General features: G+C 38.2%; 1 protein-coding gene across 2 annotated transcripts in view; it reads right to left on the bottom strand.

Annotated features, from left to right (window-relative positions):
* PRR16 (proline rich 16) overlaps positions 1-27,375 on the bottom strand; it is a 282,894-nt gene that overhangs the window by 109,935 nt on the left and 145,584 nt on the right. Inside the window, exon 2 of one of the 2 annotated variants that reach the window (XR_008551505.1) lies at positions 1,616-2,520. Coding sequence is in view for 1 of the 2 variants with exons in the window: in XM_037509469.2 (XP_037365366.2) it covers positions 1,765-2,520 (756 nt within the window). In the remaining variant the exon portion in view is untranslated. The remainder of the gene's footprint in view (positions 1-1,615; positions 2,521-27,375) is intronic. The other variant, XM_037509469.2, reaches the window with a different exon arrangement.

Below are 27,375 nucleotides of genomic sequence, written 5' to 3' on the forward strand. Positions count from 1 at the left end.
CCCAAGAAATGTGATAAAGAAACATGATTGAAGACAACACCCCCGTACAGCCAAAAATTAAGTTTGGAGATTAAAATTCAAATACTAAGAAAAAAAGGATATGGGCTTCCCCAGTGGCGCAGCGGTTGAGCGCTGGGTTGCGAGGCTGCCCGCAGCCTCTGCAGCGCCGGTTCGATCCCCGGCTGCTCCCCGGCCACCAGAGAAGGGTCCCACATGGTGCACAGACCTCTCCTGCCGCCCGCTGCTCCCCTCAGCAGTGTACTTCGGTCCTTCTGCCTGCTCTGCTCCCCGCTCTGGCTCTGGTGAATTCTCTCACCCTCCCGCGCTTCTGACTGTACCCAGTGCTTGTATGAATAAATAAATAAATAAATAAATAAATAAATGAATAAATAAATCTTTAAAAAAAAAAAAAAGGATAGTACTCATTGTTAAGTTACAATACAAAGAAATCTCCACCAAAAGACGACTCCCTCTACTCTTGCCACATAATGGGCCAATTATCTTCAGGCAAATATGTGACCAGGACAAATCTGGTTAGTCCTAGTTATGGCAGTTGGGAAGTAAACTGATCCATGGGGGACAGATGACCTAAGATGACAAAGAACATTGAAGAGAGGGACCTTTAATCAAAGTTAAGAAGGACATCTTTTCCTTCTATGTAATAACCAGAAAACTCTGCATGGAATCAACTTAGGGTTAAAGCTAAACCACCCTGTTACAGAGCATATGGATTTCCCCCTATGATTCTCTTACAAGTGGGGCTTTCCTCAGGGAGCAGAGAACTTGCTGAGGCAAGAGGCAAAACAGGCCTCTACTTCAATGTGCTGATTTACAGTCATCTGGGGGAACACTGAGTGCCAGAAAGGTCTAAAGCAGGTGACAGGGCAGCAGGTATTCAGCAGATGTGGTACAAAAATAGAGGTATGTAATAGGACAGTGTGCAAAGTTTATTAATTATATTTAATTTATAAATTTCTGACATACACTCACTGTGATGGTCCCCAAACCATCAGAGTTGCTACCTGTTTTCATGGGTACTAACATGGGGTTAAATGTCCCACTGTTTCCTCTTAATCCTCAGAACATCTGGTTTGCTATTATCTCCTACTGTGTATTTGTAACAGAGGCATCTCCACAAAAAAAGGGAGGTTCCATGTGCTCTGCCACCACCAAACTGAAAGGCGGAACTGGGCCTAACATACTGACATATTTCCATAGACCGAAATATTTCATTACATATACAGCTAAACGTATAATCATAACTGCATATTATGGAAAATAACTTTTCCAGTGCTAACTATAGCATTTAATAATACAGAACTAGTGAAAAACATCTTCAGAAAAAATAGCAGTCATTCAGTATAAAATTTCTTATTAAAAAGCATTAGATTAAAGCTAATGGCGTATTCTTAATGCATAGATGAGTTAGCGAATAAAACAAATCTAACCCCATTTCTGAGAGTAAATCAAAACATTTGAAAATGACAGGTCCCCAGTTGTCATAGGTCAATTGCAAAACTAGTATTTTCAGCTCTTTCATAGAATATTCTATGGGTTCTGATGGTACAACGCTTTAAATCATGTAAACCCGGATAAAAATAGACGGCATACTTACCAGGCGATTTTTATGCCACTTTGCTGAATGCAGGATTAATATATTTGGGCTTTTTATTGCTTGAGTAGAAAGTGCTCATTACTTATCATTTTATGTTTATAATATAGAAATTAAAAAAAAAAACAAAAAGTTTTTAAAAATGGCATACATCACACTGTTGTGGTGGTTGATTTCCTCAAGATCGTCTTCTGTGGTTTGGGTGCAGTAGGCGGAGGCACAGTTGCAGGTCTGAGAGGAGGGAAGCTGTTACTGTGGCTTATTCCCAGTCCCCCATTTTCTAGTGGAAAAGGTGGGAGATGGGGGGGTGGCGGGAGGGGCGGGCCTTGGTGAGGGAGCTTTCCGGGCGGGAAGCCAGGCTCGCTGTGCAGGTGCCCCTCCCTGCCTTTCACGTGATACCGGGTGTCACAGTCGGGACAGTAGCCATGGTACTGCACCTTTTCATTGAACCGGACGCGTTCCCGGGGCCCCACCTGGGGACACCTGTCTTTCTCAGGTCTGTGCATCAGAGGCTGCACGGGAGCCTTGTCCAAGGTACTGCTGGGTACGCAGCAGAGGTCTCCATTGGGAACTTTGCTTGGTGCTCCGGGTAAGCCTCCGTTTCGCAGAAGGGTGCCGTTGGTCTTCACGGGATGGACCGTGGGCACCACCCTTTGGGGGTCTTCACACTTCACAGGTGTTAACCGTGGAGGCGGTGGTGGAGGATTTGGCTTTCTCAGGACGGTGAGGATGGCGGAAGGGTGGGCAGGGGGTTTAATGAGAGGGGCGTTGGCCTGCACTTTGATCTTCTCTATGCTGGAGGCTGTGGTGCCGCTGGAGCTGCTGTTCAGGGTGTCGGTTTTGGAGCTGTCAGTCATCTCATCCTCCAGCTGTAGGTCAGAGGTCAGGGTGTCGATCTGGTCAACCACCTGGTGAAGAGGAAAAGGTCACTGTGTTGAAGCATGAACCGAAACAAAATAGCCACGAAGCCAATTTCCCCCTGTCTCGCTGCCATCTGCAAGGGGAGCCTTTTCTAACTCAGAGCCTTGTGTGCTACTGATGCTCCTTGTTTTCATTCAATAAGTTTACAGAGTAGTTACTGTAACAGAGTGTCAACTGTTTCATGATATAATCATTTCACATGCCTAGAATATATTATATTATTTATGTACACATTCTATTTCTGACTCTGCTACACTCACCAAAGATAAAATCCTGATGCAAATGCATACTGATTTTTACAACCAGGCTGGTGTGTGCTTTCCTTCTGCTTAGCATGTGGAAAGCTATAAGAACATTAACCTCGGGGAAAAAATGAGAAGAAGCCAGATCATCTGCAAAACTATAACCATTTTGAGACCATCAGAGAACTGAAATCACGAGTTAACCAAATGAGTTGAACTGCAAAGAGCTTCATGGCCTCCGGGACAGAGAAGATACATTGATTATGGACGGTCTCACCTTTGGTAGTAAATCACAGGGAAAAGACGCAGCATCTACCAAAGGCAGTAAGAGCTGAAACTTTAATGAGTAATTAAGGGTTCGGGTGGGATATATGCTATCAAGGCAGTTTAGAATCCCTCGCAGCCCAGACACAATGCTCTGACCTCACTATGCCTCCTTTCAATAAGCTTCTCATATGAGACACCCAGGGCAGGGCAGAGACTAGAAAGAGTCCCTCACGGGCACAGATGCACAAAATCCTATCCATTTGTCAGGCCCTTCTCCCCTACAAAAGAGAAGCCGTAAGCACCGGGGGAATGGCAAGAAAGCCTCTAACATTTAGGGTACAAACAATACTCTGTTGCTTCTAGGAAAGGATAGAAACCAAAATTGTCTGACCATGAAGAAGGGAATGGAAAATCTCTTGGACCCAGGGATATGCATTGTAGAAGACACCTATGACTTAGGAGACCCGATTCACCATCACTCAAGGCTGGCCGCAGAGCAAGGCAGAGACAGGGAATTGAAGAAGGCTGACAGATCCATCAGGCCATGATGTAGGCCCCACAACCAGTAAAGGAGAGTGATTGTAAAGACAGGAAAATTAGGTGGAAGCATCTCCTTTAAAAAAAATATTTATGCATACAGGAGTTGGGGTACAGGCCAGAGATGTGGGGGGTGAGAGGACTCACCAGAGACAAAGTGGGGGAGCAGAACAGGCAGATCTACTGATATACACTGCTGAGGGAAGCTGCAGGCGAGACAGGAGAGGTCTGCTGCGCCATGTGGATTAGCTCCCTGGCTGGGGATCAAAGTCATCTCCCAGTGGCTAGCAATAGCTTGATAGCGCTGAGACTATAATCCCTGCACCACCAGGGAGGCCCAGGTGGTGGAAGCATTTTAAGCAATGCAGTTCTAAAGAAAATTTTCCAAAGGCCATTAGGGAGTCATGCAGTAAAAGGTGCCCATCAGTGGACTCTGGCATCTTCCCACTCAGCCTTGCATCAGCATCCCTGCCCTATTCAGTCATCGATGGAATGGTTGTGGGAAGCATGGTCTGTGCTCAAATGCTAGATTTCAGAGCTCACCAGTGAGCTCTCAGCCATCAACACTTCCTGCAGTTAGAGATCTTGGCCATTCTCACAGCTGCCATAGGTATACTATTAGTTATCTGCAAAGATGGAAAAATCATGGACACTTTAAAAGTAATTTATTTCTGTATGGAGAGTGTCCCTTCATTTCACATGTCTTCTTGCATAGAATTTTCACTCCTCTCTTACACATGTATAAGTGTGTTAAACTATGAAGCTGACATTTAGAGATATGGTGGCAGGATTGGGTTCAGAATAAAAATATCATAAGCATCCACGGTTAGGGAGGACTTAGAGATTCTACTTCTTCCTGATGAGGGTCTTACGTGACTGGTTCATGCTAACATCAAACTTATCTTAAATCCACTCATTTTCCATTTTCATTTGTTTGATACTAGTCTGAGCCACTATTACTGAATCATATGGATCTCCCAGAATCACCTTGTGTCTCCCTCTCATTTCTGTAGTCAACATGATCTTTTACAAATAGAAATGTGCTCTCAAGCAACTCAATCAATAAATGGGCAGCAGATGGAAATAGGTTGTCACTTCCAATAAGAGAGATGCAGGTTAAAACCACAAGGAGATACTATCTCACACCTATGAGAACTGCATATATTGAAAAGACCCCCCAACAACAAGTGCTGGGGAGAAAGGGAAAAAAGCAGATCTCTGTTACGTTGTTGTCAGGAATGTAACTGGTATAGCCATTATGGAAAGTAATCTGGATTTACATTAAAACACTAAAAAGGAAAATACCAAATGACCCAGCAATCCCTCTCTTGGGCATCTATCCAAATGATGTGAAACCAGCAACTTGGAAAACTACATGCTGTATAATGATTACTGCAGCTATTTATAAAAGATAGGACATGGAAACAATCTAAGTGAACACTGACAGAGGATAGGCTCAAAAAGATGTATATTCATACTATGGAATATTATTCAGCCACAAGGAATGCTGTCATTTATAGCAAAAAGGAAAAGATTTTGAGGGAATTATGTGTAGTAAAGCAAGTCAGAATAACAAAGACAAATAACAGCATTAACATTCATAGCAGATAAGTTAACAGAACAAAATCCTTGTAAAAACTAGTAAATGAGGTGAGGTCTGTAAGGTTAAGAGAGAAAGGAAAAGAAGACCAAAAATAATAGAAACATGTTCTTGTCCATTTCCTGCTTAAAACCTTTCAATGTCTTCTTATCTCCTGTGATAAAAATCAGTTCTTAACATGGTCTCCAAAGCCTCAGTAGTGCGCTGGCAAATATTTATCACCTAGTTCATAGAAGTGTAAGGGAAACCTGATTTGAAGTTTGCAACATACATGGTATAAATTCCCACCATGGTTGATTTCAAGTTATTAAATGCAGCATTATTTAGTGTGAGGTTGAGACGAAATGTGTAGGAGTATATCATTAGAAAGTGTTTCCAGCATATGAATGGAATAAACAAACTCAGGAGCTCAAACAATACCAAAATGTAGCAAAATAAATAAGAATGACTAGGAATCAGGCCTCCCTGGTGGCCCAGTGGTTGAGCGCTGGGCTGCGAAGCTGCCCACAGCCTCTCCAGCACCGGTTCGATCCCAGCCACTGGCAAGGGTCCTACAGGGCGCGACAGACCTCTCCTGCGGTGCCCGCTGCTCCCCTCAGCAGTGTATTTTGTCAGTCTGCCTGTTCTGCTCCCCACTCTGGCTCTGGTGAATTCTCTCACCCTCCCGTGCTTCTGACTGTGCCCGGTGCTTGTATAAATAAATAAATAAATATTTTAAAAAATGACTAGGAATCATAATTAGAAAATCCTCATTTTTAATATAAATGTATTAAGCTGTGAATTTACATACTTTCCTTCCCTTCTCCTAATAATGGTTATTTAAGAATGGCTCACAACGATCTGAAAATAAAACTGATCCTTTCTACAAGCCAACCTATCACTATCTCGCAACCCTAAATAACTTCCCATCCTCAATTCTAATCCTTTTCTTTCTGTTCTCAAACCTGTCAGGTCTTCTTTTAGACCATCATAATTTTCAGTCTACTTCCAGCCACAGGGCATTTGCACACTCTAATTTTTCTTCTTGAAATGTTCTAAACTCTCCCCTTCACATAATTAACTATGGATTTTAATAGCTCAAGAGTCCCTCAGTGAAGAAAGCTTTCCCAACCCTACTGCAATTCCCCTTAGAGTTCAGCTAATTTGTTAAGCATTCACGAGGAATGCTCCCATTCAAAGCATTCACATAATTTCTAACTGCATGTTCAGTAGAACTGTGATCATTCCAATAATGTTCTATCCTAGACTCTACTCTCAGTGATTTCAGGGACTTTTTTTTGAGTATTGGGTCAGAGAGGCTTAATATCATGACTGAAAACTCACTGGGGCCTCAGCAAACACTTGTTAAATAAATGCAAGGGGGAAGGGCTATTTCCTTGGTTAAAGCATGAGCAAAAGCATTTTCTTTCCAATTTGATTTTTGGAGCCATTACTTTTTAAAGTGATATTTGTTCATTTATTCTGGAATAAAATGGTGATGGTGGTGGGGAAATTTATCCATAAATAATGCACAGAATTGGCAGCAGAGTCTCCAGCTCTAGGCCAGACATTGTAGCAATTAACATATAAGGATACAAAGGATGTGACACATACAGGAGCCATCTTGGCTCAGGCGTACCATATGCTCTTAAACCTGGAGAGGTGATCTACCCTAAGCCTTTTGTCAAATTAAATACCTGCACCAAAAGAGAGCAAGCTGGGGTACTGTGAGGGAAGTGACTGATGATCATTGCTGAATAAGTAGTGCCTGTGTCCCCGACGGTTTGATGGTGTCTGCCTGGGTTTAGTCTCTGCAATGCTATTTCCTGATTGACTACAAAATGACAACAAAACAAAAACAAAAACAAACTAAGTAATGCCCTCATGGAGCAAGGAAACTAGTAGATGGACATAAATTAGGTACTCAAACAGAAAATTCTTACCACTTCACAGCTTCAGGTGCTCTGGAAGAGAAATACAAGACCGGATAAGAGGAGAATATGAGGACCCTATCAGAAAAGTCAGTGCTGAGCTGCAGTTAAGTGATAGATAAGGAGTAACTCTGGGAGTCCACTCAGGAAAGAGCCTGATAAAAGTCCTTTGGTAGAAAAGAGCATCTGATTCTCTTGGCTGAAGGGACTGCAAGAGATTAAATAGGAGAGCTATGTAGCAACGAGGCTGTAAGAGCCTGTGTTAGGGCCTCCCTGGGAGCTCAGGGTATAAAGACAGCTCTATCAAGCTATCACCAGCCACTGCAGCATGAGTTCGATCCCCAGTTGGCCAGGGAGCTACCCACATGGCACAGCAGACCTCTCCTGCCTCACCCACTGCTCCTCTCAGCAGAGTATTTCAGTACATCTGCCTGTTCTCCTCCTCACTCTGGTGAATCCTCTCACACACACACCCCGCATCAATGGTCTGCACCCCAGTTCTTGTATGCATAAATAAATCTTTAAAAAAAAGAGCCTGAGTATGCTATGATCAAATATTATTTATTTTTAAAAAGAGTTCTGGAAGTGTGAGAAGCAATATTTAAACAGATGAGAAATTCAAATTTTTCAAAACTCAAGCAATATCTAATTAAAGGAAGTCAGTTTCAAACAGGAAAATAGAAACAAATTCATACACAGAGATACCATAGCAAAAATATAGGACACTGAAAAGCAGTAATCAAAATTGTCCGCAATGAAACAGGGCTGCCAAATATTCATGAAGTCACAAAAATCAGAATGACAGATTTTCATACAACCATTACTAGTTTGAAAAAAATTTTAGTAATATGCTTTAGATTGAAAGAATTGGAAATATAATGTAGTTTAATTCTTCTTTAAGGTGAGAATGAAATAAACATTGTCAGTATATAAAAACTGACTCCTTATAGCTCAGTGCTAGAAGCACTGATAAATGACAGTTTACAAAAATATTTGAAAAAATCTGCAGGAAGGATTGGAATGCAAGAAAAATAAGTGAATAAATGAATTACTGAATACGTAAATCAAAATCAGCAATGAATACAAAAAATAGCATAGTACTAATAACTAATTTAGATAGGGTAGGGGAAATGAAAATTAAAACACTAGGAAAAATACAAGTCTGATTGGAGAATAACCAGCTAAAGCATGTTTAGATCACTGTACTATTTCGTGTGTAAAAAAAATTAGTATCTATCTGGTACTGGTTAACTCAAGGCTTTTTTTTTTTCTTTTTTGTGGGACCCTCACTGGTGGCCGAGGAACGAACTGGCGCTGCAGAAGCTGCGGGCAGCCTCGTAGCCCATCGCTCAACCACTGTGCCACCAGGGGAGGCCCCTAACTCAAGGCTTTTTAAGTCAAGAATGCATGTGATCATGTGGTACATACACAATGGAATACTACTCAGCAATCAAAAAAGATAAACACATGCAGTTTGCAGCACCATGGATGGAGCTAGAAGGGATCAGGCTCAGCAAAATTAGTCAGAAAGAAAAAGAAAAATACCGATGGTCTCACTCGTAGCAGGAATCTAGAAAACCTAAATAAGAGACCAGGAAAAAGACTAATCAATACAAAGTAAAAATCAAAATCAACAAGCAACTATAAACCAGAGACACACTACAGGGGGGGGGGGGCAGGGAGGGGCGGGGAAAGGAAGGACTAGATTCAAAATAAGGGGGGGTGCAATTGTATGGGGAATATAACCAAAATGAAAATGCATACATTGTGCAAAGATGAAAAAAGATGTAAGAATTATATAAAATAAAATATTTAAATAAAATTTAAAAAAAGAATGCACGTGAAAAATTTTATGGCAAGTACTGAAATAACATATGTAAATGTGTAACTTTCAAATAATAATTAGAATTAAAAGTGAATAAAGGAAACTTTCCTACTTCTGTTAGAAAACAAGAAAAAATACAGCAATGGGACAACTGAATGAAAGAAAAAGCAGAGTAAAAAGAAACAACCACATAAGATAGTAGAAAAATAACTTCAAATATACTAGCAATCATAACTAATATGAATATATTAAAATAATTTATTCAAAACATGATTGAGATAAAAAAATACCCAGAAAGCTGAATATAAAATGATAGAAGTTAGAAACAGCAGGCAAATAACCAAAGGAAACTTGATATAGCTATTTAATTATATAGTATTAAATATTTAAATTTAATATTAAATTAAATATTTCTTAATCAAAACAGTGCTGTATCAATACTAATGTAAGTGAAAAAATGTATGAAACAAAATTGAGAGTTCATGTACACACATACACACACACACGGGAGAAAACTGGAGTGCAGAGTATAAAGAAATAATTCATAGAAGCAAACATCTAACTTTTAAAAAACAATTTCACTGATAAGCAAGGTAGAGCAAACTGAAGAAAAATTAAATAAAATTTCATACTTAATAGTTCAGTAAAAATTAAACAGTCTAAAAATTTCAATTGTTTGATGATGACATGAATAAATGGGAACTTTGCAAGTTGCCTGGGAGAAGTGAACAGTTTAATTAGGATGCTTTTTCTTAATACCCTATAGAGTGGATAAGGTAGGTAGTGCCTATGGTACAGGTCATAAAGAAACTCTAACTAATGTGCACAGGGTTGAAAAAGAACAAGTGTATTCCTTGTAGGTTTTTCAGTCTGTTTTGTTAGAGCTAAATACTGGAAACTACCGAAGTGTCTATTAGTGATTGGTTAAATAAATTAAATGTATTTCAATGAAGTAGCTAGAATCAGTATAGGAACAGGCAGGGGAAAACCTCAGCAACTTGATGCTGAATGTAAAAGAGTTACAAAAACATATTCTATGTGCATGCCCTGTTTATACAGAGAAATATAGGGTTTTTAGCTTATACAACAAGAAATTAATATTACATATACCAAGCATGAGCCAGGAAGAAGAGGCAAGTATATTGGGAGATGTCAACTACATAGTGGAATTTTTTTGAGTTCTTTTCAAACTTGATCTAAGGGAATTATGATAAAATGTTTAGATTTGTTAAGCCTGGGTCATATTTGCTACATTAACTTATTTTATGCCAGATATGAACCTATTTTATTATTTGAAAATAAAATAAATACTTAGCACTCGTGAAAGGTAGAAAGACATAGAAGAAGTAATTCTTACAGCTGCCATGTGGAAAACATACTGAAGGGACTGTAGTTTATTTACTTGGCTAGTTAGATGTTATTGCAGCCAAGTGAGAGATGAATAAATTAACCAGACAAGGAACTCACTGTATCCTTATAATTACACTTCTCTGTTTCGCTGAAACTATTTCAACGGATCATGTTTCAACTAAAGGAATGGTTACCACAGGCATGATGGAATGAAAGGGAAACAAAATGAAAGGAAGTAGGACAGGGGGCACAGATTGTTCACAGATATTTGGAGGTAAGAAGACAATACGACATCCATCTTAAGCTTAAGAACATCTATAGCTAACATCAAGTGCAATGGAGAAATGTGTATTTCAAACTTGAAATTGAGTCTATCAGTCCAAGTAATTGTGGTTACGTGTGTCTAGGGGAGAGTTTGGAAGGTGAATGAAACAGAGATTTAAAGAAAGAATGATGGCAGGTGAATCCAAGAGTTCTTTCTTAACTGCATATATAAGAAAATAGGTTAGATTGTGGATATTAAGAATAGTTATCACTGTGACTCAGGAATCACTGTAGCTTAAGTTTGCACATCTGGATCACTATTTTGGAATGTAAATCCTGAGAGGTTGTAAGATAAAATTGAAGAAATATTCCCAACCAAAATGAATTTTATTTTAAAATGGAACATACAAGAAAAAAGTTAAAACAATAAAATCAATCTAGGAGCTTCAATGACTGATTGAGGTATTCTAGAAAAAGAGAGAAAAAAAAAGGAAAGAAAATGTAGAATGAAAAAAATGAAAGATACAACAGAAGAAAAATTCCATGGTTGACAACACAGATAAGAAACTTCATGTGGAAACTCTCACTTATATCCACAGGGTTGAAAAAGCACAAGTAAGAGTTCTAAAAAGCACAAGAGATGAGTGCTAATCAGAATGTAATAAAAAAAATGTCAATCACACCAAACAAATAAAGGATACTCAGAAAGAAATGAAAATCAAATAATTATTATAGTTTGTTCAGGACAAGTTGATGATATACGGCATTTTGAAAGTTCTGAGATATAAGAAAAACAGTTTAATTCCTTTGCATCTATTTTTTAACAGTGAAAGATACAGTGCAGCATAGTGAAAAAGGAATTCAATAAAGGGAGAACACAGCATATTAAAGAAATATAACAAATCCAAAAGTATAATAACTAAAATAATTTAAAAATGACACTGATGCCATACCACTAAAAAAAGTTATTTTACAATAAAAGAGAAACTCAGATGACCTCCAATAAAAAAATAATGATTAATTACATTCAATTGAAAAGTTGCCATACATTATTGATATGGGGAAGAAATGAAATTGTATGGGTGACAGATATGATGTTTAAGAAGAGAATGCATTTGAACCTTAAATAATTTGGATTTAATGCTTCATGAGTTCATTAATAAGAGTCTCATCCTATTTTCACAGTTTCATCTTATCTCTCAGAGGGTATCTATTGAGATACCGGTTATCAATTTTTCTCCTCAAAGTAGTGCAAAGTAAAAAAAATACAGTTCTTCATCTACCATAAAGATATGTCAAATGACATGGTTAGAAGTTTAGAAATATTAGCATATTATTTAGATAGCTAATTATTTGGAGAACAAAAACAAATAGTTAAAAGGTGTTATTTTCTGGGAACAGACTAGGTATAGGATGGGGATGATAAAGAAGTTTACTTATATATCCTTAAGTAGAACTTGATTTAGAGATGGGGACTGCATGTACATAGATTAGCCAGATAGCAGCTAATAATATAGACCAAAAAAAGCAAAGAGAAAAGGTGAACTCAACATGGAAAAATAAGTTATCAGACAGTGTGATGGGTATGGTGTTGAAAGCATCTGCAAGTATAGGAAAGTAGTGGAAGGAATATTTACTTTCTCTAAGCAGGACAGTTGACAGCACTGGTCAAAGATGGCTTCCAACTAGGGAATGAGAAACATCTAAAATAACATAATAAAATTTAGAGGTAAGGGCCTCCCTGGTGGCGCAAGGAGTTAAGCACAGCACTATGAAGCAATCTGCAGCCTGTGCAACACAAGTTCGCTCACCAGTGGCCAGGGAGTAACCCACATGGCGCGGCAGACCTTTCCTGTCTCGCCCGCTGCTCCCCTCAGCAGTGTATTTCATCAGTCTGCCTGTTCTGTTTCCCGCTCTGGTGAATACTCTCACTCTCCCACACTTCTGACTGTATCCAGTGCTTGTATAAATAAATAAATAAATCTTAAAAAAATTAAAAAATAATAATTTTCTAACTCATACAGCAGAGGAGTGGGGGAGGGGGTCAAAACAGGGCAATGAGGAGCACAGGGACTATGATGATGAAGCTCGGGTGCTGTGGTGCTGGGAGAACCACAGAAACTACACCTGGGGGAAGAAATCAAACACTGCCCCAAAATAAACACTGATATATGAAAATAAATAGATTTAATAAAAATTAAATCATTTTCTTGGAGATGTTTGCATTTTTGAGTTACTCTTAAATAAAATTAGAAATCCTCCCAATTTTCATAAAAACCACTTGGAAATGTCACATGCCCAAAGGCTTACTGTTTAGAGTAAAGGAATATGAAACAATTAAATGCTGAGAGAAAGTGCTATCAAAACACAACCTAGTGCAGGTAGTTAAATGCAACCACATTAGGGTGACTACATGTTACTCCCATGTTTACTTGTCTATTGGTTTTAGTTAAGTGAGGTATTTGTGATTTTTCTTTCCCCTGTAACAACCATTACCCACAGATTTTAATGGCTGAAGTGCCATCGCTGACTTTGTGTTTTCACATGATGTGTTATTTTAACAGGCAACACGCTGCTGCTACTGAGGCTTCCAGTAAAGTGTCGAAAAGGCAACATTCTTCATCATAATTGCTGAAGCAGTTTAATAGAGGTAAAAGACTCATCTACTTGTGTTTTGTGAGTGTACACTTCAAAATGATTCCATTATGTTAATAACGCTCAGGAAGAGATTGTAACTCATGATAATGGAACTGTAAACTTTAACACAAGCTTACAGCTTTCCATCTCTCTATTTTTTTGCATCTATAAAAGTGTAAATGAAATAAAGCTCAGGTTGTGTATTATATTCCTTACTGATGCCAAACTAGCTGAAAAAAAATATTCTGTAAGTATCATGAGTAAGGCTGTAAGTACAAAATTCTATGCAAACCACTTTTTCTTCCACTTAATCAATTCTCTGCATTGTCAGCAGAGCTTCTGATAAATATGCATGCAGATGTCAAATATTATGCTGTAGCCTTGAAACCAAAATAATGTTGCATGTCAATTATACTTTAATACATATATATATCATATAGATATATTTGATATAAATTATTAAACTTTAAGTGGCTTTCTGTGACTCCTAAGATAGAGACCAAATAATTAATGAAGTCAAAAAGCTTCAAGGTCTGGGTTCTGCTTTTCACCCCAGCATTTTCCCACATCTTTACTGTGTTTTTTTTTTTTTTTTTCATTTCTTCCTGAGAGACTAGCCCCTCTATCTAGGTCTCTGTAAAAGTCACTTACTACCTAGACCTAGTCACTTTTCACTGTTTTCCTTCTTTCTCTCTCTCTCTCTCTGTCTCTCTCCCCACTCCTTCCCCACCTTCAAAAATGGACCCACTTATCTCCTGTTCAAGGTAGTCTTCCAGATGGTTCTTAAGTCCTATAACACAGCCCTACATAGAGGACTCCAGCTTATCTATGTAACTCCCTCTTCAGTATCTGCATCCTTAGCAGGAACATAGGTTTCCTGAAGGCAGGAAATCCTGTACTTTTCTGTCTAGAACAAAAATGTACAATGAACAAAAAACTGATGAACATGTTAATTAAATGAAAAATACTGAAACATTTTTTTCCAGGTCTTTAAGTAGACAGGACAAGGAAATGCAAATGAATCTTCTTATATTAGGTATTTATTGGTTATGGTTGGATGCATGTTTAAAACATTCAAAGTGATAAATTTGGGTTGCAAATAAGCTCATATATATATATATATATATATGAGACATCTAATCATTCTCTGTCTTTCTAATATATACTTATATACATATATCTTATAAGTATAAGATACTTTCAGAAATATCAGAAATAAGACATTGAAATGCTGTATTAAACTTGCAAGATAACTAAAATTCTTCATTTAAAAAATATCTCTAAAGAATTATCTATATATTTGTTAAGATGACTTCTTGACTTTACATACCTCACATATTGAGATAAATGATATTGCATAGAATTCAGTAAATTATAATATTATTTATCTAAATTATCTTAGACTATGAAGATTTAAATCACTTCTCAAAAACATTAGGAAAAGCTCTGTTATGCCTTTCCTTGATGTTTTAAGTGCTGTATTTCATACTGTAGGAATAATAGCACTTAACCAAAACTGAAAATATTACAAAATGTTGACAACCAATAGATTATGAAAGTAGAATGTTTGGATGTAAATATAATTTTGACTTGTATTAGTTGTGTAATGTTGAAATTGGGTCTTTTCTTTCTGTCATCAGTTCCCTCTTTGTTAGGAAGAGAGGGAGGGGGAATAGAGAGTGAGAGAGGGTGGGGGGGGGACTTGACAGAAACTAAAATTTCCATATGACTATCTATAAAACACTACTTTTTAGAGAGAAGAAAGAATAATGAATTATGGGCCTCCCTGGTGGTGCAAGGGGTTAAGCACCACGCTATGAAACAATCGCAGCCATTGCAGCACGAGTTCGATTCCCAGCTGGCCAGGGAGCTACCCACATGGAGCAGCAGACCTCTCCTGTCTCGTCCGCTGCTCCCCTCAGCAGTGTATTTCGTTCGGTCTGCCTGTTCTGTTCCCCACTCTGACTCTGGTGAATCCTCTCACCCCACATTTCTGGCCTGTACCTCAGCTCTTGTATGCTTAAATAAATAAATCTCTTTAAAAAAAATAATGAATCATATGGGAGGAACAGATGATGCAGAGAAAGCCTTGGAAATAGAAAATATTAATGGGCTTTGAAGGATCAGGTAGAAAATAGTGGAACAACATTTGAGGCACAATAAAATACAAAATAAAGAGAGCTTTGAAAAATAAATTGACATTTCCACCAGTAGATAGTCATCCAATGTGGCTGACTGTATGTGTGTGTGTGCGTGTGTCTAAAGATAAGGGAGATGCAGATGAAGCAGTTATAGAAAGACTAGGAGTTTTTAACATCATGCTGAGTTTGGCCTTTCTCTGAAAATAACCAGCAAATTTCTAACAGAAAAGTACTATATCTGTGATTTTACGGAGCTCTGAGGAGTTGGAAATACACGGCCATAAAGCAAGTCATTAAAAAAGATTATTCTTGTCATAAGCAAACCTATGGCAAATGATGCCAACGAGGCTACTTTGTATTATTTTTCATTAGTGAAACTTCTCAAAATCTCTAAATCCCATATTTAGGATATCTTCCCCAACTTGAAAATACTTTGTCTAATGCAATTATGATGGGAGTGTGCTTAGTGTGAACAACTATGGGGACATCGTCCTTGGTGTAATAAAAACATGCAATTATTATGATATTCCTCCTGTGGCTGAATTCTAGCATTCTTTATGGAGTAAGGGGTGAAGTTTACACTATGACAGCTGATTTTATAATGTCTGATTTTATAAATCAGAATATGAGATGAAAGAGGGGAATTTATATTTTAGAATTCCTTTAAAATTGGCTTCTCAATCATCTTCTTTGTCACAGGATATCAGATATTTTATAATAAGAATATACAAAATTCAAAAAACAATGCAAAGTGTCACCACAGAGTGTAAGCCAACAGGCATTTAAATCTGTTAGGACTTTGAAAATTGATCTTTCACAACTTTCATTCTATTCGAAAATTCCTGAAAAGACTTCCATGTGAAATAAATATATAATTTATAACATACAAATAAAATACAATATTCAAGTATTCATAACAAAAGCTATTCCTATTGTGTAGTTCTAACAAAAGTGGAAGCATCACATGTACTATAAACACAATATACGGTATTATATACAAATGAAGACTGGTAGAATATTGTAGAAAATGTAAATTTGTTCTGATGCTTTTGAAATGTTAAGATAATAAACATGATAATAAACATATGATAATAAACATATAAAACATTTGTATTATATACAAATGAAGACTGGTAGAATATTGTAGAAAATGTAAATTTGTTCTGATGCTTTTGAAATGTTAAGATAATAAACATGATAATAAACATATGATAATAAACATATAAAACATTTGTATTATATACAAATAAAGACTGGTAGAATATTGTAGAAAATGTAAATTTGTTCTGATGCTTTTGAAATGTTAAGATAATAAACATATGATACCTGTAAGACTTAACCTACCTGAGAAATGACGTTATTATTTTCACTTATTAAAATATAAAACACTGTCTTACCTCATACAACATCAGATGGTACATGTGTTTCTTGCACTCAGGATAAGATTATCATAGTTTATAACCACATTTAAAACTTGGTAAAAATACAGCAGGACCTTGGCAGTCATATAAATTTCACAACTGTATGCTCCTTGGTTTAAAAAAAAAAAGAAAAAAAAAAAAATTCAAAGCCCTCTAGTGGCCAAAGCTGCATATGGTTTCCTTGTTCTTCACACAATTCTCTATTATTATCTATAATAATTTAATAGCATATCCGTTACATTATTAATATAAAACCCAGGAGTACTGTTTGTTTTTTTCAGAACAAGAATTTCTCTTTTACTGAGGTCTGATTTAATAAAAAAAGTTAAACAATTGTGCTATAAAGTTAATAGTAATAAGAAATAAATGTTTTAAAGATGCCACGTGATCTGAAATTATGAGATGGTTTGAACCAAATGTTCTAAAATTTCAAAATTTAATATGAAGAGGATTATGCATATGGGCTTGCATGAATATGAACATAACATGGTTTTTCATAAGGATAGACCAGCTGTTTGAGGATGATGACTAAATATACTGGGTAATTTATAACTCGTCATTCAGACTTTGCTATTGTTCAGAAAGCTAATGCTATGTAAGAACTACATAAGGAGTGTTTGTAAAATAATATGACATTCAAAAGTATACCACAAAGTAGAGTGATGAAATCTAAAAGGAGGAGTAGTAAAGAAGGGAATATGAGGAGTAACAGAGGACTTGGTGTTTAAAGGGAAAATGGAAAGAAGGCCTCATCCTGCACTTTTCAAAAGATTTTAAAAGAATCTAGAAATAGTGATTTTATGTTAAATTTATAGATCTTTAAAATACAGGTGCAGTTTTATAAAACCATCATGCAGATCAAGTCAAATCTGTACATCATGCAGATCAAGTCAAATCTGTACACAGGTATCATTCAGGTCACAGGTAACCATTTCGAGACCTCTTAAGAGACTCATTGTCACATGAATACACCCCAGAATTAGTCTACTTTTGCACATTTGAAAAGAACTTCTGCACCAATCTTACTGAAAATTGAACTAGCGAAATGAGCCTTTCTTAAGAAATAAATCGACATAGGTCATCCTACTTGCCAGAGAGTCATTTTCTCTCTGAAAGCACTTTGTCCTCAAGCTTTGCATTGCCTCATCACATGGAGAAAGATGTGCCTTTATCACTCACCAGGTCTGCAGTGTGGGTCTGAAGGCAGAGGATGACTTGTTTAGCTATTGATACATGTGCTACTGCAATAGATAGGCTATCAAATATAGTAATTATTTAAAAAAGTAAATCAAATCTCCAACTTCACTGTTTATTGTTAGTAAACAAAAAGGGTCATCAGGTCAGAGGGTGTCACTGTATTACCTAGGGACTTTCCATTACAGGCTATTTTAAAGAACTGCTTAGCAAATAGTTCCAAAGTGATGACAGAGCAACAGGGTAATAACCCAACTCCCCAAAATGCAATGGTTGTGCTCTACAGTAATGTTAATATATTTATCAGAGAGGTAAGATGTTTTAATTAGGAGAAATGGCAAAATTTTAACATTAAAAAGCCGTAACAAATGGTTTTCGAAAGAGTATTTTCTTTCAAAGCTCATTTTCTTTTTTCTTCTTTTGTTTTTTTAAAGATTTATTTATTTATTTACACAAGCACTGGGTACAGTCAGAAGCGCGGGAGGGTGAGAGAATTCACCAGAGCCAGAATTCACCAGAGCATGGAACAGAACAGGTAGACTGACAAAGTACACTGCTGAGGGGAGCAGCGGGTGTGGCAGGAGAGGTCTGCGCACCATGTGGGACCCTCACCCAGTGGCCGGGGATCAAACCGGCGCTACAGAGGTTATGGGCAGCTTCGCAACCCTGTGCTCAACCACTGCGCCACCGGGGAGGCCCTCGAAGCTCATTTTCTTATAGTTCAAGCATTTTGACATAAGCTAGTCAAGAACAGAACCTACTTAAGACAACGTGAGGAATGAACTCTCTAGAAACCAATGACCGAAGCAAACCTCTGGGTAATAAGTCTCTCAAGTAATTGTAATAGTAATAGTAATACTGTTTTCACAGTATGCATGCATTATTTCACTCAGAAAAAGTGAAGTGACAGTGAAGAGTTTAGTAGACTCATCTTCTGCAGTAACAAATAAAATAACAAATAGCTAACCCACTTAATAACAGAAATAAAAAAAACTAAATATGTACAAACCACTGTCTGGAATACTAGTAGCCAAAGAAGAGTATTTGTAGCAAAATCAGGGTTTAGCTCAGTTAGGTGCAGATTCTTACATGGGCTTTCATGCTTCAGGATGATATCACTGAAATAACAGTAGAAGAGTTCCCACATTTTCACAATTAGCTGTATATAAATCTGTGGGTGGTAAAAGGACAGGACTGCACAGGAGAAAAGGGTGAAACAATGGAGTGAGGGGGTGCCGAGGGATGGACATAGAAGCTCTGGGTCCATGCGGAGCTGAAGAATGCATCCCCAGAGGCCCACAGTGGTCCTGGGGCAGGAATACAGTGACCCAGACCACACTGATCTGTTACTCCAAGGAAGTGCAACCATTCCCTACTTCCTCTCTACCCCATCCCCACTCTACCTTCCCCAGGGCCTTCAAGAGATAGAACTAAGGTGAGAATATTAACACACTCTCCTTCATGCTAAGCCCTACCTGGGTAGGTAAGTCAGTCTTGGACATGATAGGAACACGGGAAGGAAAATTCACTCACATGACCTGACACCCCACAGTTCCATGCAGAGCTGTTCAGTTTAGCAGGACAAAAAGGTTGAGGTGGGGACTCTCTAAATGTGAAGGAGCAAAGAGGAAAGAGAAAAAAACAAGGGAACACATCCTGTAGAAGACAGAGGAACTCAGTCTGGAAGACAAGAAGGATAAGCAAATGGAGATTAACAAATATACATTGTATGCATATATTTAAAAAGAATAAAGTAGATGATGCCATGTAAAGTCAAAGTTCTAAAACACCACCATTACCACACAAACAGGTAAAATGCAAACAGCTAGATAGAACATAGACGTGACAGAAACTGCATTACTGACATCGAGGAAAGCTTAACATTTCTGTGATTGTAGAAAGGAAAAAAATGGAGACCTCAGACAGGCCTGCTGTGACATTTTCAGGTTGGGGGAGAGAGTGAAATGCCATTTGTCAAAATATTAAATAATGTTGATCTCAAGATAAAACACTGATTTAATATGCTTACAATTTCTATTCTTCTACCTTGAAAAATATCCCGATAAGAAGACTTAAAAGGTCAGGCTTGACAACTCAGCATTCCCGTCAGAGCACAGCCATGAAGAAGGATATGTTTTTGGCCTTCCAACCCTAACCATGACCTCCTTCCTCTTCCCACCCTGTCCTTACACCAGGAGGGGCCTCACAGGCACCAGTGTGGATACACAGCACTTAAGCCTTACCTCTGCCCAAGTCTGTGCAAACAGCCAACCCGTGACCACTCCTTGTGTCTAAACCTAGAGATTGGGTCTGCTGTCAGAAAGAAAGGGCAGGTTAGGAAGCTACTTGGCAGCTTGGTCCTACATAAAAGCTAGAGGAGGGAGGAAGGTCTGCTTCAAATCAGCCCCCAAAGCAGGGAAGGGTCTCTTTTGCTAAGATCTAAAGGTAGGATTGAAGAAACTAGAGAGAAAATAATAACAGGTGTGGGGGAAAGGCAACATTGCAATCAGCTTTGGGTTGTCTATCAGAGGACACAGAAAATTCTTCTAGTAAACAGAATCCATTATTATGAAAAAGAAAAAAAAATACATACAAAGATTTCATTTATCTGAAAGGAAGAAACTACTGACTCTGCTGTTAAAGTGTACAATGTGTTCCAGTAAAATCAGTTGCCACTAAGAAATGCCCAATTCAGTGATAGGCACCTGGGCTGTAGAGCCAAGGTAAGTTCCAGGGAAAAACACGATATTGGTATCAGACTTTGCCAGAACATTATCAAGTAAGAGAAGATGGAACAGCAAAGTGTATGAAGCTCTGAGGGAAAGAAAAGGGGACCCGAGGATGTCATTCTCAGGCAAGTTGCTGTGCAAGTATGAAAACAGCACATACAAGCTTCAGATCTGAAGCACCCAGGGGGGACATCGAACATCATAATCCACCAACCCTAAGGATGACAGAAAAAGCTATGAGAGGGAGGACTGGATCAACATTCAATGGTGAGTCTGCACATTCTGAAGGAAAACAGGTATTACTGGAGCATTTTCAAAATTCTTCAAGTCTAAAGAGAACAGTGTCTCAAGGATCTTAGATTTCAAGGATAAACAGACACAAACATTACAAGAAAGGTCTCTGGAACACTACTTTGAATACAAATAACAAATCACTTGACAATATACCTGCTACCATGGTTTCCTATCAAACTGGAAAAGGGAGTTTGAGTTCACTGGTGATATCTATATTTCTTAATTATTAAACAATAAAATCATGAATTTGAAATAAATTAAGACATAGTTCCACATTTGCAAATCTAAAATCACATAAGACTGTACTGGCATGAGTAGCTATGCAGTAAAAGTTCAAATTCATGCACAGTGTGGCAAAGCCATGAGCCCATGGAGAAGGAGACTTGGGTGGGGGTGCCTAGGACTTAGGGGTTTTGTTCCATGTGTTTGGTTAACTAGGAAAAAACTTTTTCAGCAAGTATGTCAACTGGAAAGTATCACCCAATCTGAATCACTGGAAATGTGTCTACTATATTCTATCCTTCCCATAATCTGCTTATATTTCTGAAAATGCTTAAAAATAGTTTGTAACTCAAAATACTTTGAAACGACAAAGCCCCGCAAAAATGTATTAGTTTTCTAGATTCCTGCTATGAGTGAGACCATCCGGTATTTTTCTTTTTCTTTCTGGCTTATTTCACTGAGCATGATCCCTTCCAGCGCCATCCATGTTGCTGCAAATTGCATGTGTTTATCTTTTTTGAATGCTGAGTAATATTCCATGGTATATATGTACCGGACCAGGAAAATGAATAACTATAAGAAAGTGAAAATCAAAATCAACAAAAAACTATGAACCAGAGACACTTTTTGGGGGGTGGGGGGCGGGAGGGGAGGGATTGGGGTCAGAATGGGGGGTTGCAATTGTATGGGGAATATAAAAATAAAAATTATTATTTAAAAAAAATGTATTAGTTATCTTTACCAGGAAGCTGTGAACATTTTAAATGTGTGGTATGTAAGATTATCAAAATGCAAATTTCTCTATTAAGAAAACAAACAGCACCGCAGCGCACTTCATCTTTTATGACCAAATCTGTCAATGAAGCCAAGCTAGTTACAAATATGCTGCCACTAATGTCAGATTTAAGATGTGCTGACAAAAACAAAAACTGTTCATAAGCAATACAATTTCAAATGTAAAAATAACTGTAATATAGACACCTGGGGACTGGAAGACAGGAAGTTGGTACATGTACTGCAAAGGCTGGTTTTGCCTGAAGCGACACATGTATTTATACTGTCCTTATGCTGGTTTGCTAATTTTAGGCTGAGCTGAGTAACGAAGTACTTCTCTGTGGCCCACCTCCACACTCAAGACTGCTTAGGAGGCAGTGCAGGACAAGTCTAAGGACCTTGGATGGATAAAGTGACGGGATCGTGTGTACTGCCAGGGCTGGGCTCTCGGTGGAGAACCTAGCTTCTGTCTCAGCTTCTGATTAACTGAGCAGCCTGAATGGGAAGGTAAGATTCAGCTATGAAATCTGTCACCTCTTTAAACATCCAATGATTTGGCTCAATGGTCCGTTCTCAGATCTTCACAAGTGAAACCATCATTCCCTCAGATATCATCACTATGTCTCATTTTGATCCAAGAATGTCAACCCAGCCAAGTTGCTGTACAGTATAAACATAACGAACAAGATTGTCACAGACCTCAAGCACCCGAAGAATCAAATACCAAGATTCATCAACCCAGAAGATGACAGGAAAAACTCTGATGAAAATGATTCTATCAATGGTTAGTGGGCAGATCTGTCCTTTTTGAAAGAGAAAATATTTGGCTAGAGCATTTTAAAAATTGTCCTTCAGGTAGAGACAAATGACCGAGATTCTCAGAAACTGTAAAACACACACAGACTACAAGATCTCTTGAACACTTAATTCTTAAAAAAATTAAAACTACTTGACAAGATGGTCTTTAAAAATCTATATAGGGCCTCCCTGGTGGCGCAAGGGGTTAAGCATCGCACTATGAAGCAATCCGCAGCCTCTGCAGCACGAGTTCCCATCCCTGACCAGCCAGGGAGCAACCCACACGGCGAGGCAGACCTCTCCTGTTCCCCACTCTGTCTCTGGTGAATCCTCTCACCCCCCACAACTCTGGCCTGTACCCTAGCTCTTGTATGCATAAATAAATAAATCTTTAAAAAAATAAAAATGTATTACTGCTAGGTTTCAAAATCAAATTGACTTATGTTTGAATTTCAGTTCAAAATTACTTATGTTTTGAATTTGTGGGGTCAGGGCTTGTGATAATTGTATTAATTCATTTGTTCTTCAAAAGTAAACTGACAGAACTGCGGACACTCTAAAAGAACAAGGGGAAAGAAAGGGAATATGAGAAAGAGAGAGAGAATGAGAGCGAGCGAGAATAAGAAACAGAACTCATGTTCAACAACTGAAAAGAATCAGGTTCTAATCAGTGATAGAGAATAAGAAAATGGCAAGGAATATACTTTTGTTTGCCATTTAAAGAAACAAAGAAAACAATTGGATTTCAGACCATATGACCATATGTCAGAATTTAAGTTTAAGAGAACCAGTGGAATATGGGTGAGTTGGTGGTGAGTACACTATGATGGTAATACCGGATGGGGGTACCCCAATATTACCTCGGTTAAAATTAATAAATTAAAATACATTTAAGAGGATATAAAATAATGTTTCAAAATAATAATGTTTCCCTCAAATACATAGAAAATGGGAACAGATCTATCTATCTGTCTATCTATCTTACATATCTATAACATATATCTTACCGATGATATCTTATTATTAGAGTTATTAGAGTTCTTATTAGAGTTCTTTATGCATTTTATATCTTTATATATGTCAGAGAATTATATGCTTACATAGGACTGGAAGATTTTATTTTTGTCTGTTAATCAAACTGCTCAGCTGCTAGACAACATGGTTGGAAATACTGTGGGACATACAGAAAATTTTTGGAATTGCTTGAATTACTGTACTATTCTGAACAATGTCAGAGATTTGGACAGTGACATGGTAGATACAGATATTTCTTCTTTGCCTTTTTTCTTCTCTACAGCTGCCTGCACATGGAGGGCTCCATGCAGAACCAGACTTCAGAACATTTCACTGGTCACCCTTGGGAAGCTGGTATACCAGTTGCAAAAACCCCCAAATCCTGTGAACATCAAGAGTAGATGAAATGGAGATCCTAGATATATTAGACTAGAAAAATCACACACCCATGGGCCTCTCAGCACGGCGTAAGGTATGTCTTCCTTGTGAAATAAGCCTGTTGCCAAAATAAAAAATTGTGTAAGAAACTATAGTTGAAGCTGTAGAGAGAACAATGGAATTCAAATCTATCAATATCTCAATTTCATATATGCATCCAGTAGATGGAGTTTCATGGGGAAAAAAAGGTAACTGGGGAGCAGAGTTTCCAGGAGGGAACCTAAAATAGCCACAGTTAGTATTAAGAAAACTGCCTCAAAAGGAGGAAGAGGGCTGTTTTCATGGAACACAAATTTCCTCCCCATAGGGAACAATCATCCACTTTTAATAGTTACTTCTTAATTGCTATGTTCAATGGAAGAACAAAGAGCAGAAGGTTGGGGGCCAATGGGTGGGGGAATATATTCACATTTTTCATGTCTCCTTCCAAGAAGTCCTTGCTCTTCACACCCTCACTTCTGCCCCTGGGAAGGAGGAATGGATAGTTTAGGAAGATCATCTATCATTAAAGCTGCCCCTTTTCCATTCCCCTCATGAGTAAGCCATCTGCAGACACACTTGTTCAGCTCCAGTGCCTGGAGGGCAGCATCAACTCCCGCCTCCACTTTCCGGGCAGAGTAGGTAACCCCAAGATTCCATGCTTGGATTACTTCAAGCTCTCAGACAGTGCCATGTTTTTAAATGTCTAATAATTGGCTCTCCACATGAAAAAAAATAGTTCCTGAGCCTCCCTGGTGGCTCAGGGGTCAAAGATAGCTCTATCAAGCTATCGCCTGCCACTGCAGCAGGAGTTCGATCCCCTGGGGAGCAACCCACCTGGCATAGCACAGCAGACCTCTCCTGCCTCACCTGCTGCTACCCACAATAGTTATTTCAGTTAGTCTGCCCGTTTTGTTCCCTGCTCTGTCTCTGGTGAATCCTCTCACCCCCTGCGTCTCTGGTGTACACCCCAGTTCTTGTATGAATAACTAAATCTTTAAAAAAAGAAAAAGAAAAAAGTTCCTGATATGTGTCATTTACAAATTTCCATGGCATAAATACTGTCACAATAGCTGTTTTTAAGTTTTTAACACGACAGCACTAAACATGGAGTGGAGAAGGTGCGTGAACTAGGAGTTGGCTGGAGCACACCAGCTCACCTGAGTGTCATTCTTCAAGCTGCTTTTATCAGTAATTAGGTGATGTTTTAGCTTCAATATGGTTCTACTTAAGTTTAATTGCTCAATTGGTTTAAAACCTGGTTTGGCAAGAATCCTAATTATTTGTCTCCCTTAAACACCAAGATATGTAGAGGTCCAAGTTCTGTGACAATACAGTAACTGAACCATACTAAGTACTTAGTAAATGGAAGCGAATAAATAAATTTGATTTTGTGATGATGCAGGGTATTTCCAAATACATATGTAAAACAGCAAGATGTGCAACCAACATCCAAACAATCTGGGCTCTTATTAATCATTTGGCTACTACAAAGATAAGTGCAGATATTTCTCATTCTAAAGCCCCAAGGAATAAAAATAGTAAGTTCTCTTAATTACTAACCTGAAGTATCACTACTGAAAGCATTTGGTCTTTCTTCCTAGACATCTGGAAATTTCATTAATAAATATAGGTTAAAGAAATAAATTCCCAAGTACTTCATAAGAAATATTAAGCACACAAATAAGACATGTATAAATCAATAGCTGAATGACTTTAAATGGCTTATTTGTTTACAAATAAACACAAAAATTATATAAGTGGCTACTTAAATTATGCAAGAACTTAAGGGTTTTTTTTAAAAGATTTATTTATTTATGCAAGAACTGGTGTATAGGCCAGAGGCACGGGGGTGGGGGGGTGAGAGGATTCACCAGAGACAGAGCAAAGAGCAGAACAGGCAGATGGACCGAAAACTCTGCTGAGGGGAGCAGTGGCTAGACAGGAGAGGTCTGCTGCACCATGTGGGTATGTCCCTGGATGGCAAGGAATTGAACCCATGTTGCAGAGGCTGTGGACAGCTTCACAGCACTGCGCTCAACCTGCTGTGCCACACGGGAGGCACTTAAGATGTTTTTTTAAGCATCATTTCTACGTTAGAAAATCTTTTGGTTGAAGTTTAATGTGACAAGAAAGCTTATGAAGAATAAAAAAGCCCACTTTTTTTCCATAAAGAGCTACCACTCCTCAACTTTATATTCACAAAGAAAAAAGGAGCGAGAAGTATGAAATGAACAGACAGCTGAGTAAAAGACACATACATGACTTGAAAGTTGATACACAATTTAACTTTACTAAATTCACTTCTTCTACCATGTTGCCCAGTGATAGTAGAATCACAGATTTTCAGTCAGCAGAAATAAAGGTACACTAAAACTGTCAGAATGTAGCAAGAAGAGTCCAAGAAATCCATTCATATGGAATGGTAACGATATTGTAAGAATAATGAAATTAACTGGACATGGCTAAACAGCAACTGGGTTTGGAACCTTCTGGTTCTGGTTGCCATGTTCCAAGTCAATGAAGTCCCAACTGGATTCTGGCACCACCTGGTGGCAGATGTCCATTCTGTTATAAGAGAAAGGTGGAAAAGGCTGGTCTCCAAGACTTGTGGCAATTTTCTGGAAACTGATAGCAATTCAAGGAATCTTCTCGTAAGGGTGAATACCTAGAATGGAATGACTTTCCTCATCTTTCCTGATGAGGCAAGATGACTCCCATGGACCTCTATATGTGGTCTTTTCAGTGACCAGCTTTATTTAAAAATGTGGGTAGGGTTGAGGATGAAAACCAATCTCAGAAGGTCACAGGTAAAGACACAGGTATATTGCTTATAAATATAAATATCACTCAATATTAGGAACATATTTTCCTTTTTTTTTAAGATTTATTTTATTTATACAAGAGCCGGGGTACAGGCCAGATGCACGGGAGGGTGAGAGGATTCACCAGACAGTGTGGGGAACAAAACAGGCCGACTGACCAAAGACACTGCTGAGGGGAGCAGCGGGCAAGACAGGAGAGGTCTGTTCACCATGTGGGTTGCTCCGAGGCCAGAGGGGATCGAACAGGCACTGCAGAGGCTGTGGACATTTCACAGCGCTGCGTTCAACCGCCTGCACCACCAGGGAGGCCCAGGAACATATTTTTCCAATAAAAGTAATAGAAAAGTGGAAACAGTTATAACAAAACCTTAGTAAGTGTGT

Source organism: Talpa occidentalis, unplaced genomic scaffold (assembly GCF_014898055.3).
Source record: "Talpa occidentalis isolate TD23 unplaced genomic scaffold, MPIMG_talOcc4v2.1 talOcc4.13, whole genome shotgun sequence".
NCBI lineage: Eukaryota > Metazoa > Chordata > Mammalia > Eulipotyphla > Talpidae > Talpa > Talpa occidentalis.